The sequence below is a fragment of the Elephas maximus genome, chromosome 3, assembly GCF_024166365.1.
Source record: "Elephas maximus indicus isolate mEleMax1 chromosome 3, mEleMax1 primary haplotype, whole genome shotgun sequence".
NCBI classification, from domain to species: domain Eukaryota; kingdom Metazoa; phylum Chordata; class Mammalia; order Proboscidea; family Elephantidae; genus Elephas; species Elephas maximus.
In genome coordinates this window covers 81,732,352-81,749,331 of record NC_064821.1, presented here as the reverse complement: position 1 = coordinate 81,749,331, position 16,980 = coordinate 81,732,352, and the positions used below count along the sequence as shown (strand labels likewise).

Below are 16,980 nucleotides of genomic sequence, written 5' to 3'. Positions count from 1 at the left end.
TGTACAGCAAATATCATAGGTAAATAACTAAGCAAGTTTGGTATTAACTTTATTCTATTTTCTGTATAATTTTAAGTACATAAAGGTTTATTTCCACAGGCCTCAGGAAATGGGTAGAAGTCACAGGACAATTTCTCTTCCCACCAAAAAAGTTGCATATTTTGGTGTTTGTCCTAGAGGGGAAAACTGAAATTTATACTAGCAGTGCTGTGCAAGATTCTTACATAAATCAAGACCTAAAACCAGCCTGCAGTGGAGGTTTTAGCCCTCTGTTAGGTCCTGGACAGAAGCCATAAGCTGTTGAGCATGACAGGAAAAAAGGGGCAGTAAAGATGGATGACAGGCACCTAGCACAGAAGGAGGAAGGAATGCCAGATGCCTTGGAATGGTGTGTTCTTGTTTTGTCTTTGTTAAAAAAAAAAAAAGTCATCTCTGTAGGAAGGTGCTAGGCAGGGATCCCAGAGAGAGGCTCCAGGACACCTTGAACTGCCCAGGGTGCAGGGCACTGGCTGCTACAGCAGCTGGTACAGGAGAACCTACTATTTCATGGTTCAGGCAGCCCCAGGATGGAATGCAAAATAAAAGGAATGCTTATGGGAAACTATTTTGCTTGGAATGCTAGATGCCCAAGCCTCAGCCTTTGGTCCAGTGCAACCCTTACGTAACTTATCAACAGTGGAAAATTAGTTTGATTAGAAGAACCAGCTAGAATCATACCAGCTTCTGCTACCCTCATGAGCATTGTTAGAAAAAGATTAATTTGTGTGAACACTCTGATCGGTTAATTCCTAGGGACTGTTTTATTCTTTCCAATAGACTGCTGGTAGAATAACCCCCAAAAGCTGAAAGCCCAAACCTACCAGTCCTGGTCTGCAGTTCCTTAAGAATGAACTGTTGGAGTGGTTGGGCTGATACGGAAAAGCTGCACCTTCCTGCAGACAACCAACTGACCTGCTATCCCACCCCAAATCTCAGCCTGAGGTATATTTCAGTGAAGGCAGGTAGCTGTGCTTCTCAGGGCAGAGAAGCAGTTTAAGAGCAGAAAGGTAGAGGAAACCTAGAAAAGAACCGTCTTGATACAGATTTATCCCATGGTGTGAAGGGAGAGGGCAAAGAACCCAGTGGCACTTCGCTTATCCAGCAATTTCTGTCACTGTGGTGACTAACTTCTGCCCATTCCATACCGTCTTGAACTGCTCAGGGACTGGGAACTCGTTCTGCAAATAGAGACAACAGTTCAAAAATTTGAGCTAAATAAGAGTGGAGGTCAACTCTCATACTTCTCCCAAAGCTTGCTTCCACTGAGAGCAGAGTAGCATGTAGTGAGACAGAAACTGACTCCGTCTGAAAAAGCATGCCTACGTAAATGGCAACACCACGTCTTACGCTACCACCTTCCTTACTCCTAATACAACAGAGGAGCATTAGCGCATGGGAAAGAGAACAAAGGCTCCAAAGCCAAACCGATGTAGGTTTGAATCTGTGTCCTCCTGCTCACTGATCTGTGACCCCGGACAGATGGTTAAACCTCTGAGGCATAAGGAGGATGTGTATGTGTGTGGCACCAGCCTGACAGACAAAGTGCTGTGACTCATTCCCAGTCTTTTTTGCTACCCTGAGTATCTGCTCAACTTAAAAGCAGAAACCAGCCCCTTTGGAACTGTACTACATGTGACAACTCCAGGCTTCTGCGTGCTTGAGGTGTGCATTGTTGGGTATTCCCTACTCAGTGCACAGTGTCTATCCAACAGCTTTCTCCAATGTAAGAGGTCATCAGTCCCTTCCTTTTAACATCATACTACTAAAGAGATCAAGAAACTTACAAAGTCACCGCCTTCTGTAGGAATAAGGACATTCATCTCAGAAGATTTGGCACTGACTATCTCACAGTCCAAGGAATTCTTGCTCAGGTAAGCATGGCAACCATCTGTTTTGTTGATGGAAATGGTTGGCACTTTACCCATTACCTGCAGAGAAAACCAAGAAAACTGAGTCCCACCAGTTGAGAGCAGTTGTAGGAAAAACTTCCACTATTTCACAGGATGCAGCGGCTACATAAAAACCTCACAGGTGCACCGGATATTGGATGCTAGGGGCAGGCTGGTCGCGAGCTAGGAAGAGCTCACTATAGAGCCAACTCCTCCTAACACATCCAAAGTAGATCAGCTTACAGACTTCGTAGAATCAGATTCCCACCAGAGCAACATCTGTGGGTCTGCTGTGTCTCAATTAATCCCTCAGGGACCAGAGGAAGGAGCCAAGAGATCAAGTTACCTGAACTTTGACATCTCTACTGTTGATTATCTCCACAATGCCCACCACGTCATCGAACACCAGACCGAGTTTCTTACAGTTATCTAGGAGAAAAAAGGGAGCAGGTCGACAGTATAACCTTTAAGGAAAGTAACATAATTAAGAATCTTTAGGAAGAGGATAGGCAAAATGGTTCTAACCCCCTCAGGCTCCGGGACCAACATTGCCTGGGACACTCAAAAGGACTTACCTACTGTAATGGAATTAATTTTGCCCTTGATTTGCAATGTTGTGTTGACACACTTGTATATGTAAGCCACCTGTTTCAGCTCTGTGTCATCAATCACCAAGTTGGAAACATTCTCTTGATTTTCCTGTTAAAGAGATACTCCTTTCAGGAATCTTATCACTAAGCACACACCACCCGAAGTAACTGAGGCTGTCCCAAACTTGTTCTTTCAATCTAAGCCAGAATCCTACACTCAGTTGTCTCTGCTCCCTGTTTAAATCCTCCGTCCCAGTCCTGTTAGTTTTAACTCACCACTCTCCACTTTTTGCCCTCCAGTTCAAGGAGAGCTGGCTCCCTCTTTGCAGCTGGTTTGGGGGAGGGGCTGACTCCTGGTTTAGGTGCAGAGAATGGTTTGGGGCCACTGCGTAGGGGACCACTCTGAGCCTTCAGGGCAGGGTTCTTGTGAGTCTTCATGTCATCAGATACATGTTTCAGGGCTGTAAAAGAACGGCAGTTACTCTGTTCCTGTTCCTCATACCAGGGCTTTGGACTGAGGCAATAACCAACTTCTGCTATCAGGTTAAACCGATCCTTAACAGAAAACTTAAAGCCAAAAACCAGGGCAAGAGGTTCTCTTGCAAAGTTTTAGAGAAGTACTTTAATATTTCTCCCCCAAGGTTAAATTACATGCTCCCATTTAAAAAAACATGTTTTTTCCCATCTTAAAAAATATGGAATGTGTGTATGTTGGCAGGGGGCATGTAAATGCACAGAAAAAGATTTAGAAAGACAGATGCCAAACATATAATCACAAAATATATAAATATATGTGTACTTTTAAAAGCAATATAAGAGGAAAAAGTGATCATCTGGTACTAAAGAAAATGTGGTAAAAACAGAAAAACCTCCCTCACAGCTAACCCTAGCCCCTGCCCACACAGTCTCTGTTGGCACTTGAAACTCATTTCTTCTATTCATAGTTGTTTTTTATTTCACTGTAACCATACACAATAAATGTGGTTTAACCAATTAACAGTAAAACTTCTCACATTAACCTAGTTTCTAAATATATATACATATCTATATATATATAGATAGATAGATATATTTTTTTTTTTTTAAGGGAAAAGATTCCAAAGTCTCCTCAGCAGGCTGATGCAGACCTTGCTCTTGAACACGGCCTAGCCTGTGCTGACTAACCGATGCTGAATGGCCACTACTTCTTGTGGTTGTAGCTGAAATACTAGATTTTTGTTATTGTTCTTAAACACTACATGGTTCACTGTAGAAAAAAATGTAATGGCTACATACTATTCCATCAAGAGGACAGACTATAGTTAACCATCCGTTACTGTTAGATAATTATGTCGTTATACCATTTTTAGTATTAGAAATGACACTGTGTACAAAACTTGTTCTGTACTTTAGATATTTTATGGACTAATTCCTAGAAGCGGGAAAGAACATTTTTAACCTTCTTGACCCAGAATTCCAAGACAGCAATACAATTTAGACTTCCACTCGCAGTGTATAAAGTGTCTAGTTTCTTTATACCAGCAGTAGGTAATTTTTATGAAAATTTTGGATGTGACTAGTATACATCCTCTGAGGAAGTTAAGCCTCCTGCCCCAGGTCCCCCCACGGTGTTCCAATCACAAGGCTTCCCAAAGAGGCCACTGTGGTAACAAGGACAAAGCTCTGATGAAACTGCCAGCACCATACACCATCCTGGGCACAAAAGGGTTCTCTATGTATGCCACTTGTGGTAAATCACTCTCCCATGGGGCAGAAGGCTTCCCCAACTGTAATCACCCATTTTCAATTTCCATTTAAGCCAGCTTTGCTCTCCTTTTGGGTAACTTAAAGGAACATGACATCCCAAATTTAATTCTCCCACACAAAGTCAGGGTTGGTAAGGTCTGGCTCAACCAACCTGGTGAACCAGCTCTTCTCACCAAAGTATTCACTTACCATGTGTGATGCTCTCCCCCTGATTAATCTGGGCAAACAGTGCTGAGCGTGAAGCAGAGTCATCTGAGCCTGCACTGGTGGGGACTGGGGGAGGAGGCGGGCCTGGTGGTGGGGGAGGAGGACCTGATCCAGCAGAGGGTCCAGATGGCAAACCACTCAGTTCTTTTGCTACAGGCCCCTGAAACAATAAGCACAGGTGACACAGTCATCCTCTCTCTCTCCCTCTGTACCATTCCCAGTAGGGCCCTACCATGTGTCCAGGTTACATGGGGTATCCCCCATAGCCCTTGAGATAATAATTAATGCTCTCTACCCACATTCAACTTGGCTTTATTCCTTGTCACCCTTGCCTAAGAATTCAACTCTCTGCTGCTCCATTTCTCAGCTTTCACATCTACCTGATTCCAGCTCTAAACCCACAATTCTAAACATGTACTTCACATCTCCCTTACCTAGTGTATCACCAGTGGCTCACAGTCAACAAGTCCCAAACAGATTTTATCATCTCCTGCCTGTACCCCTACCTATACAATCATCCCCTTGTCCCTATTTCATTGAAAGACGTTACAATCCAAGGCTGACTGCTCAATGTTTTTTTGTGTCTTCCTCAACCTCTTTACGTTTTTCTATAACCTTGGTTATATCTCCTGAAAATTCTTTCGTACCAGCCCCTAGAACCATGACCACTTCCATAAACCGGACATAAACCCTTATCCTTGACCTACTGAGACTCTTTTAAGGACAAAGCTGATTATCACTCACTTGATCAAATACCTATGATAGTTCTTTATCACATTGTAAAGTCCAAGGGCCTCAGTTTTCCTTTCCAGCCTTTTCTTCTAAAAATCTCTGACCATCTCCTCTTACTGAAGCCAGAGCTGACCAATCTCCACATTTACTCTGTAATTACTTTGCTTCAGCAGTGCCTTTTGCTAATATTCTCATTTCTCCCACTTCTCAATCTCCTATACTTGCTTCAAGTCTCAGATCAGAGTACACACCTTCTAAGTATCATCTCTCCCAGCGAGAATCACTCTTCTCTCATACTCTGTAATCTGTGTCTTTTTTACAGCATCTAGCTTGGTGGTTTGTACTGGGGTTTTGTATCTGTATCTTCAAGCTCCCTTAAGGGCTGGGACAGTGTAACTCATTCATCTGTGTCTCCCTTCTGCACCAATCACTGTCCATGACCCATGTTTACTGAAAATGAATAGAAGTGAATATTCCTTCTCCTCTCTCCCTTGTTTTCTTTGCTCTCGTCTATTTTTCTGCCTTTCCTTCTCCCCCTTTTCTATCTTCCAATGAAAAGACTATGCCATTCATTCCTTCTTAGACACTGTTGGTATTAAAATTTAAGAAACCTATGGCCCTTCATCCTGAAGGAATAAAAAACAGGAAGGACAAAGCTCACTAACCGTTTTGCTCCAGGCCAGTCCGGTGGTATGGAACTCCTTAATGTAAGCCTGCAGTTCTGTCCATATACTCAAGTAAGCTTTGACCCAGTCCACATGCTTCTTATCCCTGGAAGAATGAAGGAAGAGCTCATTATAGGCAGCCAGGGTACCTTACAACAGTGGTTTCAGAATCCCTCCTTCCTGTGGGCTCACGGCCTCCTGCCTATGGCATTCCTTAGAATCTGTTTAATGGTAGCTTTTCTATCACTCTTCAGCCTTTTTTTTTTTTTTTTTTTGCCCCCAATTAGAGCAAACTCCATCAGGATAGGCACACTGGATTATACCTCTATCTCTAAAACAGTGTTTCTCAAACTTCTTTTTTTAGTAGAACAGTTTTTCAAAGTACACCTTACACAGAACCTAATATATAATATATAAATGTAACCTAATATATAAACTGATAAAAGCAGACATTCTGACAATGAAGCTATGGTGGAGAGATCTCTTGAGTGCCTCTATGCAACTCTAGGGCCCCAGGAAACTCAACTGCCTCACAGAACAGTGCCTTATGTCGAAGTATGTATGCTACAGCCCCCACCAAATATAAAAAAGGAATAACCAGCATTACATTATAGAAATAGTGCTGCACTATAGTTCAAGTCCCCTCTCTTCTACATATTAGCTGGAAGACTTTAAGGTTATTTAGCCTAAGACTTAGTTTCCTCAACTATGAAGTGATAGGGTAATGGTGGTAGATCATCAGATCATTGCAGTGCTTAATTCATCACACTGCTGGAAGGATCAAGAGGTGCCTGGTGTTCTGGGACACATTTTACACATATGAAGGCTTATTTCTGGCACATAGCAGTTACTCAACACATATTGGCTGACTGATGATGGATAGAAGAAAGTAATAGCTGCCTGCCAGTCACTCCAGCTCAAAACCAGCAATGTAGAAGTCAGCTAGGACTGGTGTGCACAGGTGGTTAGAGTGACTCCCCTTACCTGTTAAGACACACTGTGACTCCCCTTACCTGTTATCTGTGTTTGCTAGGCAACCTTACTCTCACTTTACCTAACAGCATGAATATTCAGGTTCATTTCCTAATAAATCCAACTGAACTCTGTTCACTACAGGGCAATTTAGAAATCCTCAACACAGGAACAAAATTTTATATAAACGGGCAAATTAAAGAGCATAAAGTCCATGCTACCTCCAGCAAAACCTAAGCATGGAGGGGTAAGGATTAGAAGAATAAAAGGGCGTCTACCAACCATGGAGAAAAAACAGAAGCAGAAACACTTTCTGCTTGCGAATACAGCTCTATAAGCCAATGCTTATTAAGTGTTCCAGAAAACGGCCCTGAGATAGGAGAACCAAAGAGCAGCTTAATCCCAAAGTTCTACTCTAGCAAGTAACCAGCTGGGTCTGTATGTATCGTCCTTTCCCCCTGGAGGAAAAACTGGACTTACACATCTTTGTACTCCTTGAGGACTCGGTTTGTATAAAACATAGCAGCATCATTCATTTCTTTCACGTAGGGACCAGGCTTGGGAGCCTAGAGAGAAAGAAGCTGTCAGTGACTCAGAGCCTCTCCAGCCATATTTCCTTACCTCTTCCAGTCTATCCTTTCCCTCCCCTGGAAGTTACACTGCTCACCATAGCTACCCAGCCCAGGGCCTGGATGCTTTCGCTGACAGCTGACAGGTGATTGAACAACTTGCTGCCTCGGTTCTTCTCCCGAAAAGTTGTCACTTCTTGGATCTGCTCTGAGATAGGCGCCAACAATTCAGAAAGCTTATTCTAAGAAAAGATGCAGGAAAGGTTCAGGTTAGAGTCTTCCTGTAAAAGCTTTGATATGTTGGTCAACTCTGATCCTGAAGGCAAGAATTCTTTATGATTACAATAGGCACCCAAATAAACTTTGCCTTCATACTGCAGATTCACATGGCTAAAATACTGCTTGCTCATCATCTCACTCTCCCCATAGAGTTACAACTGGATTTTGTGGCTCTTCACTATCAGGACACATACTCCAGCTATACCACAAAATACTACTATTTCGACTACCTTTCTCTTTTCTGTTCCACTCACAGAAGATACTAGTTCAATTCTGTGCCTTTATTCATGACTTCCTCTTCGTTTTCCACCTAGTCCAATGTTTCTCGGGCTTCAGAGCAGCCTTACTCCAAGCCCAGTCACACCAGCCTCCTACAGCATTTGTCAGCATAACCAAGTTTGGTACCTCATCACACACCAGCACAAACTATTGGTGAACCCATATGACTATGTTTTTCTTTCTCAATAATTCTTCAAAAACAAAAACGAGGACTTTATCTTACCCTTCTTCTATAACCTTAGAGCCCTCAATGCACTGCTAGCCATACAGCATCTGCTGAGTAGAGAACTGCTGAAGCAAGTGCAATTAGGGGGCTTGGCATTTGAGCAGGTCGCTTAGCAAAACTAATCCAGGTGAATTTTGTATTTCTGTGTCCACAAAAAGAATGTGTTTATCCTTCTTCCAAAGTTTCGTTTCCTGAACATCTCAATTCTCAGATCTAAGCAAGAAAAAAATCTAAAGCAGGGATCGGCAAACTGTTTCTGTAAAGGGCCAGACAGTAAATATTTCAGGCTTTGTGGGCCATCTGCTCTCTGTTGCAACTACTCAACATAGCTGTGTCAATACAATTTTATTTATAAAAACAGGTTGCAGGCCATGGCCTGCGGGCTGTAGTTTGTTGACCCTGGTCTGAAGCAAAGGAGATGTAATAGTGTCTCAGCTGCCTGATTTGTTTTGGAAAGTGTGGGTTTGGAGAAAAGGTTTAGACAAAACTGTTTCATCATTCAGGATAGATTAAGAATTAGTGTGATGTATTTCACATTATCTTGCACTACTTTTGTATTATTTAGGCATGCCAACAGACCAAAGGTTTTAATACAGCATTGTTTTAAAGACTTGTTTTATTATCCCTCTTTGCTTAGGAAATCCAAATGCAGAAAGAATAAGCAAAACTAAAAACTTTGGCTTTGAGAAAAACCTTAATTTTCTCAAACTTTTTTACAAGTTGGCAGCAAAATTTTGAGGTAGGAGTGAAGGTGGTGGGAGATCCCCTAAGTAGTGAAGGATGAGGAAAGGAGCAGTCCTTTTGGAGCTGTAAGATCTCCCCAGGAGCATGACTAAAGCCCACTCATAGTGAAGCCACAGAACCACCTCGCTATGACCCAAAGGACCTCGGGGATAGCATGATAAATTTGGGCCCAAGGGCCCAAGAAGCTTTTAAGAGGCTTTCTATTGGGAGAAGCAGCAAAGTCTCAGAGGCAACTACCATTTTAAGCAAGATGACAGGAAACAAAACCAGTGGACACCAATAAATGTGTAATTGCACTTTAAGTCTGACTCTACACTGGGATTTGGTGTAAACGTACATTATCATGAGGCTGGTAGGTCTATTTTAGCATGTCGAGATAATTTAGCATAAACCTCTCATCTTGTCCTCAGCGTCAAACTAGAACTAAACCAACTATTAGTAAACTTACGCCTGCTGGCTGCTGGCACTGAGAGGCTGTAACCAGGAGAGCTCGTTCCAACTTCAGACCTGTGTGGACCATCTCTGCCTGTCGGAAAAGAGAAGAATCAGCTATCGATTGCACATTACAACTAGACTGGTCTTGATAAGAATAATGTGAAACCTCCACTTCCATGGACTCTGGTAGCAACCTAGGCACTTCTTGTTGCTCTCCTCACGTACTCTAGATTCCAGGGACTGAGAGCTGGAACTACTCAGGGATACATATCCAGAGTTGGAAATGATGATAATCAGGGATAGCACTAGGTGACATCAAGTTAGCAACTGCACGTGCAGTGTGACAAAATGCACTGAAAATCCCTCCTACCTCACCTCACCAAAAAAACTTTTTTTAAAAAACCAGAGGTAGGAGTAAAGGTAAAGGCCTAAATTTATACCTAAAATTCTCAAGATATTTACTCATTTAGGTTATAGATACTTCTCAATCGCTGGATCATGACCCATTAGCAGGTAATTCAACCAATTTAGTGAGCCACGATCAACACTTTATTAAATGAAATAGAATAAAATGAAAACATAACAGTGCAGTGTATCAGCTTGAAATAATTCCCAAATAAAAAGTAAAAACACAAAAAACTGTAGTACAGATGGTATAAGCACTGTTTCGAAAAACTTTCATCTTAGTTACAAATTTAATATATGTTTCTTACTGAGGGTCATGCTCAAAAGAATTTAAGAAATACAAGGTCATAAGCACTATTAAAATACAAAAATTCAAAGAAAGTAAATTTATTTTTCTGGATTTGCACTTTTGAAATACAAAAGTGACACATGTTCAAAATTGTTCCAAGTGTCACAGAACTGCATAAAGGTGAAATGCAGTCCCCTCACTTCTGAGTGCCAGTACCAGTCCCTAGAGATAGCACCACTGTCGTAAGATGGTGTCTGAAAGGTTCAAAACAGCTTCCAAAGGCCAAGCAATAAGTCTTGCTGAAGGATGAGGAATATCCTAAGCATGCTTATTGCTTACAAAGAATCACTCAGTAGGCTAGCAGGAAGGTTTTGGGTCCCGGAGAGAGACAGAGTGTGCATTGAGTGTGGGGTGGTGGTGGTGACAACGTAGGAGGCAGCACATGAAGGGAGGTGGGTGTAGAGACACCTGTCATTGCCTGCTTCATATTCTTGCTGTGGGCTAAGTGTGAAAATAACCCATATTAGCATAACTAATAACTATAAAGCACATTTTTATAAATGCTAAGTCATGATAATAACTCCTTTGAATAAGCCACCCTAGGCTTGGTTATATAACATGTTGGGATCAGACTAGCAGCATGTTCCTTACTGCAAAGATGAACAGAGCCATATTTCATGCACTAAGCAAGCTTTCTGTATAAAAGAAGCCCACACAGAATATGTGATTAAAGCAGGGCCTGGAAAAAGATAAGCAATATTCCAGTGCTCCTCAGTGTACTGAGCACCTCAGTGTAGGCGGAACAGAAGAGGCCAGGAGCCTCTCACGGGGCTCTTAAACCAAGGATGAGCAGCACTTGGAGAAAACCGCCAGTCCTTAAAAACGGGGAAAAGAGCGGCCATCCATACGTGTTTCTGCACATCTCCTCCAATCTCTTTACTGATCTTCAGGTACTCTGCCACAGGGCTGGCGAGCAGCGAGTCGAATGCCTGCACGTACGGAGCTGCTCCTGCTGAAGACAGACGTGCCACAGAGTCAGTCGCGCTTGGGAGAGAGAGCTCTTTAAAACACACTTCCATATGGGTTCTCGTTCCAATACCACCACTAAGTGGCTATGCAACCCTGATTAAGTCCCTTTTCCTCTCTGAGTTTAGTTTTCTTCATGTATAAAATGAAAATAAAGAAGATAACCCTCTAATGTTTCTTTTAGCTGTAATGTTCTATGATTCAATTGGTGCATGGGCAAAATGGCCGATTTGCCAATCATTTAGAGAGAGGAAGTTCTAACATAACTTGTCATTTGACTTACACTGGAGTCATTTTGCTAAAGAAAGAACAGGAAATATAGTACAAGCAGGAAGTTCTTGTGTTAAAATAACCTAACCACAGACATCCTTGCACAAGTCACTTCCTCCCTTATCTGTTCACAGCAATACGAATTAGAGGAGATGAACCGCCTAGATTGTTTTAGGAAGTTAGTTCCAAAGGACAGAATTCACTGCAACAGAAAAAATTCAGGCAAAGACATTTGAGTTTTCAGCTAAACAAAAAAAAACAAAGGTAGAGCAAAGTATTCTACTAGGCTGTGGATTGCCTACCTTTTGAAGGGCTGTCTCCATATCCACAGTGCATGTCAGAGGCATGGGATACGGCCTCCAGGCGGCCCACTGCCCTCTCCAATCTTTCTACCAGATTTTGCATGTCAGCCATAATGTACCACCTGCTGAAACAGATCAGATGTCGTCGTTAATATTACAGAGTACCTATGGAGAAAAGAGAGAATACTCCTGGGGGCAGTGAATACGATAGCAATTTTCAGAAACAGAACCATTTTAATAACAAAATAAGATGGAAAATTGTCTGACAAATCTGGAAAGTCACAGAGACTTCATTAAGCAAGAGAACTATCCAGGAAAAGGTGTTCACTAAAAACAAATGCTTACTCATTCAAATACTTATTGAGCATTTACTGCAATGCCACCAAATATTTATGTAGGAATTTACAATTTACATATTTCCTCTGTCTGGGCCTTCTAAAAACTTTTCATCAATGGAAGGATAATTACTACACTCTTACAGATAGGAAATTAAATTTCAGTGAAGTTAAATGACTTGCCTAGTCACGTAGCTACTGTATTTTTGCAAATAACATGCCCACACGTATAACATCCGTAGCGCACCTAGGAAAATAATGCACAAGCAAGTTGTGTGACTGGCAAGAAGACATAATATGTGCGTTATTTGTGTAAAAATACAGTAGTTAATGGGGAAGCCAGTGCTCGATGTCAAGTTTCCCAGCTCTAACTTCAGTGTGTTGTTTTTCCCCTCTCAGCACCTACTGCCTACATGTGAAATGCCCCAACCAAGGCGAATAAGCTGTCTACAAAACTACCCTGCCCATAATGACTTACTGTTTAATAGGGAGGATTTATGTGTACTAATAACTATAAAGCAATGTAGAAAAGTTTTTTTTAGAAGGGGCAAAAGGAAGTTACAGATAGAATGGCATGGGATTTTGGAGAAGGGAAGAGTTTATCAGCTGGAAAGAACAGATAAGGGTATCACAGAGAAGCTGCCATTTGAGCCAGGCTTCAGATGAGGTTGGATAGGATCTAGACATGCAGTAGGGAAGGAAAGTAGACACATCCAAAACAGCTTGTTACAGATCTTTCACAAGTACCAACTTACCTGACCTGGCCTCATTCAATGTCTAATATCGACCACTAGAAATAAAGCTCCAAGAAAGAAGGGACCTTGTCTAGCTTGTTCCCTATTATATGCTAACAACCAGAACACTACCTGGCCTGTAGTAAGTGTTCAATAAATATTTATGAAGTAAATGAACCTGAAGTATAGCATTCCACAACTCCAGAGGGACAAGGGCTCTAGAAGCTGCCCACACTATACACATAAATAAGCGTAAAAAGTTATCAATATATATCTACATCAAGTATTTTAAGACCCTAAGTGATCTCCTAAAAGTCAGTGAAATTTCAATCAAAGCCTTGACTTGGAGAGGTTCTATTTCATCACAGCATTAATTAGGTCAGGTAACTGAAGCTGACTGAACCAAAATGACCATAGCAACTACAATTACCCCAAAGATACCAGAATATCTCAGCTCAATACACTGTCCTCCCTGTGGAAGAGAGAAGCAGCTCACAAGATAAAATAAGGAAGACAATACAATCCCTGTCCATTCTTTTCTGTGTATGAGCTCTGATCTCTTTGGCCCCAATGACTTGCCAGACAATGTTGTAAAAAGAGAATCAAAGAAAAAAATCAGAATGTGAACCAAATACATCTTTCTATTTCCTGGCCTGGAGAAGGAGCAGAAGCCTCTGAGTATTTGCTCATAAATGGAGCAGACTAGAAGCAGCCAGTATATTCTCCTTTATGTTATACCACCATCACCTGAGTGCCCAAGTTGCTGCCCTGTTCCATTTTGGGTGTTGACCGGAAAAAAAAAAAATCAAACCAAACCCGTTGCCATTGAGTCGATTCGGACTTACAGACACTTACAGGGCAGAGTAGAACTCCCCCATAGGGTTTCCAAGGCTGTAATCTTTACAGAAACAGAATGCCACATCTTTCTTCTGCAGAGCAGCAGCTGGTGGGCTCAAATCACCAACCTCTCAGCTGGCAGTCAAGTGCTTAACCACTGCGCTACCAGGGCTCAAATATAATCCACCACACTCTAAACCCCAGGGGCAAAAAGCAGCAAATACAATTAACTTTAAAACCACCTTCCACTAGTAGATACCACCCCAGTCAGCTCTGTTATAAAACATGTTCCTCCATACACAACGGAAGCTACAAGTTGAGACCAGTGTTAACAGAGACACAGTACAAGTGTCTCTAAAGGCTGCCAAAACTGCTGAACACTTAAGAATCTTAAAAGTTTACGAATACAGCTTCATGGGATTTTAGTTCCCTTTTTCCATAATTCACTCTGTACTTGTATGCTTTCACTGCTACACAAGCTACAGTTCTGCTATGTGACTCAAGCAAATGAAGAGTATACAATATAGTTATCATGTATAATTAACTACATTCTACTACTAACCAAATAGAAGAGTACATAGTTTTTTATTTTTTGTAGGGGTGGGGTGAGATTTGAGGTATTATCTGAAAGAAAGTCCAGAACTGAAGCTATTGAATAACACACCTTTTCATTCTGGACACACAAACGCACACTATTTAGGTGATCATGTTCACTCCCAAGCCTCCAACTACCATTGTCACACAATCACCCAGACCACTTGCCAGGTGATACCACCGTAACCACCTATAGATCAATGACTCCCAGAGCAACATATGCAGCTCAGACCATTTTTCTGGGTTCAGAATTTTATATTCTAGACACCTTTACCTGAATGTCCCAAAGGCATCTCGAACTAAAATGTCTCAAACAGAACTCATCATCTTCCCTAACACTGCTCCCCCATCCCTCAGATCCCACTGATCCATGATCTAGCACTACCAGCCATCACCTGATTGTTCGAGCTACTAACCTGGAAACTGTTAAGCAGTATAGTGCAGTGGTTAATAGCATGGTCTTTATAGAAATCAGATAGATTGGGGTTTGAATGAAAGCGCTCTCTGGCTGGGTCAGTTACCAGACTTTCTGATCTTCAGCTTCCTCATTTGTATGATGGGGACAAAAGTACAAATTCCAAATCAGCTGCTAACTAAAAGGTTATTGGTTCTAACCCACCCAGTGGCTCTGTGGGAGAAAGAACTGGCAATCTACTTCCATAAAGATTACAGCCAAGAAAACACGATGGGGCAGTTTTACTCTGTCACATGGGATCACTATGAGTCATAATCGACTTGACAGCACCCAACAACAGCAGTGAGAACAAATATGGAAATACATGTAAAAGTGCTTGGTACAGTCCTGGAAAATACTAAGGATTCCATTTATTTTCACTAAATCATCATCTTCCTTACTCTCCCGCAGCTAATCAGTCACCAAAATCCACAGGCTCTATCTTGTCTATCTTTTGAATAGACGCCCTTTGCCTTCATCGTGATTGATAAAGTTAGGTCATCATGACTGCTGGCTGTAATAATCTCCAGGTGTTTTTGTTGTGTGCTGTTGAGTCAATTCTCACAGAAGCCCTACAGGACAGAGTAGAACTGCCCCCACTGGGTTTCCTAGGCTGTAATCTTCACAGGAGCACACTGCCAGGCCTTTTCTCCTATGGAGTGGCTGGTGGGTTCGAACCGCTGATCCTTCGGTTAGCAGTTGCACCACCAGGGCTCCCTATCTCCTAGCTAACCCATTGCCGCTGAGTCAATTCTGACTCATAGCAACCCTATAGGACAGAGAAGAACTGCCCCACAGAGTTTCCAAGGAGCGCCTGGTGGATTTGAACTGCCAACCTTTTGGTTAGCACCGTATCACTTAACCACTACGCCACCAGAGTCTCCTATAATTCTAGTAATACACCCTCTTGCTCCATTCTTCATATTATAGCCAGATCATATCCTTCATATTATATCCTCAAATGTAAATATAATTATGATATTCTTCTATTTAATACCATTCAATCCTTACCAGAGCATTCAGGGTAAAGTCCAAACAAGGGACTCCATAATCTGTTCTGCTTTATCTCCTACCAGTCTTATCTCTTACCACTCCTTTCCTCAGCACACTAAGGTAATCAGAATTGCTTGCATTTCCCAGAACAAGCCATGCTTTCTCTGACTTGAGCCTTTATAATGCAAGTCACTCTGCTTGGTTGCTTTCCCTTTGCAATTTGTCCCTTGTCCCATAACTCCTATTGTTTTTTAAGTTTCAGCTAAGGTGTAATCTCTTACAGGAGACTTTTCCAGCTTTGATATGCTTCACCTAAGAAGCATTTCCAAACTGTGCTCCCACAACATTGTGTACATCTCTCTCCATTTAACACAGTGGTTTCAAATCATTTGTTTAATAGTCAACAGGCAATTAGCCACCCTAAGGCAGGGACCACATCTTGTCTTTGTAATTCTAGTACTATAAATGCTGTAAGCACTATAAATACAGTAAGTTAATAAGAGTCTTTGAAAAAATAAATAAGGATCCTTGCCCTCTCTTTCCCCAACATAAGACTGACTTGTGGCCTATAGTTGGGTGATACCAATCATTGTCTCTATCAAATCTAGAGGGAGGTGTTTTTCTTTCTTTTCCTTTGTTTGTTTGGTCTTTCTGCTTTTTTAGGACCTTACAAACACTCCCATCTTTCAAATAAGGTAAAAAATACTGCCTTCTGGGTTGCAAATCACATAGATACACCTGTTGCCATCAAGCTGATTCCAACTCATAGCGACCCTATAGGACAAGGTAGAACTGCCCCATACAGGTTCCAAGTAGCAGCTGGTGGATATGAACTGCCAACTTTTTCGGTTAGCAGCCAAATGCTTAACCACTGCGCCACCCACATTGATATAGAGATCTTCAAACCAACTACCGTGAGGAAAATAATCTTGTTATAATATATAATACTAATTAAAAATAAAATCCCTTATAGTTGCATGTGCTTTACAACATTGATCTGTTGCTTTTGAGACTTGCAGTAATTTTGTGAGGTAGGTTATACAGATATTGATCCCCATTTTAAGAACAAAGAAACTTCACAGAAGTTAAAAAGCCTGCCAGAATTTACAATAACAAAAAAGAGTAGGACTGAGGCTGCTTATGTACAACCAAAAACCTCACGGGATTTTGTTCCTTGCTTTGGAAGAGGTTTAGAGTCATGGTTTCATGAGGCATCCCAGTTAATTGGCCTAATAACCCTGGTGGCGTCGTGGTTAAGTGCTATGGCTGCTAACCAAAAGGTGGGCAGTTTGAATCCACCAGGAGGCACTCCTTGGAAACTCTATGGGGCAGTTCTACTCTGTCCTATAGGGTCGCTATGGCAATGGGT

General features: G+C 41.8%; 1 protein-coding gene across 5 annotated transcripts in view; it reads right to left on the bottom strand.

Annotated features, from left to right (window-relative positions):
• Positions 1 to 32: 32 nt before the first annotated feature.
• CAP1 (cyclase associated actin cytoskeleton regulatory protein 1) overlaps positions 33 to 16,980 on the bottom strand; it is a 29,181-nt gene continuing 12,233 nt past the window's right edge. For 2 of the 5 annotated variants that reach the window (XM_049878890.1, XM_049878892.1), the window contains exons 2-13: positions 11,665 to 11,789; positions 10,975 to 11,078; positions 9,386 to 9,463; positions 7,508 to 7,651; positions 7,321 to 7,406; positions 5,869 to 5,974; positions 4,454 to 4,631; positions 2,795 to 2,979; positions 2,504 to 2,627; positions 2,275 to 2,357; positions 1,824 to 1,967; positions 33 to 1,217 (exon numbers count right to left, since the gene is read on the bottom strand). In XM_049878890.1, the coding sequence (XP_049734847.1) occupies positions 1,134 to 1,217; positions 1,824 to 1,967; positions 2,275 to 2,357; positions 2,504 to 2,627; positions 2,795 to 2,979; positions 4,454 to 4,631; positions 5,869 to 5,974; positions 7,321 to 7,406; positions 7,508 to 7,651; positions 9,386 to 9,463; positions 10,975 to 11,078; positions 11,665 to 11,776 (1,428 nt within the window). In that variant the 5' untranslated portion in view covers positions 11,777 to 11,789 and the 3' untranslated portion in view covers positions 33 to 1,133. The remainder of the gene's footprint in view (positions 1,218 to 1,823; positions 1,968 to 2,274; positions 2,358 to 2,503; positions 2,628 to 2,794; positions 2,980 to 4,453; positions 4,632 to 5,868; positions 5,975 to 7,320; positions 7,407 to 7,507; positions 7,652 to 9,385; positions 9,464 to 10,974; positions 11,079 to 11,664; positions 11,790 to 16,980) is intronic. The other 3 variants (XM_049878889.1, XM_049878891.1, XM_049878893.1) reach the window with 2 other exon arrangements.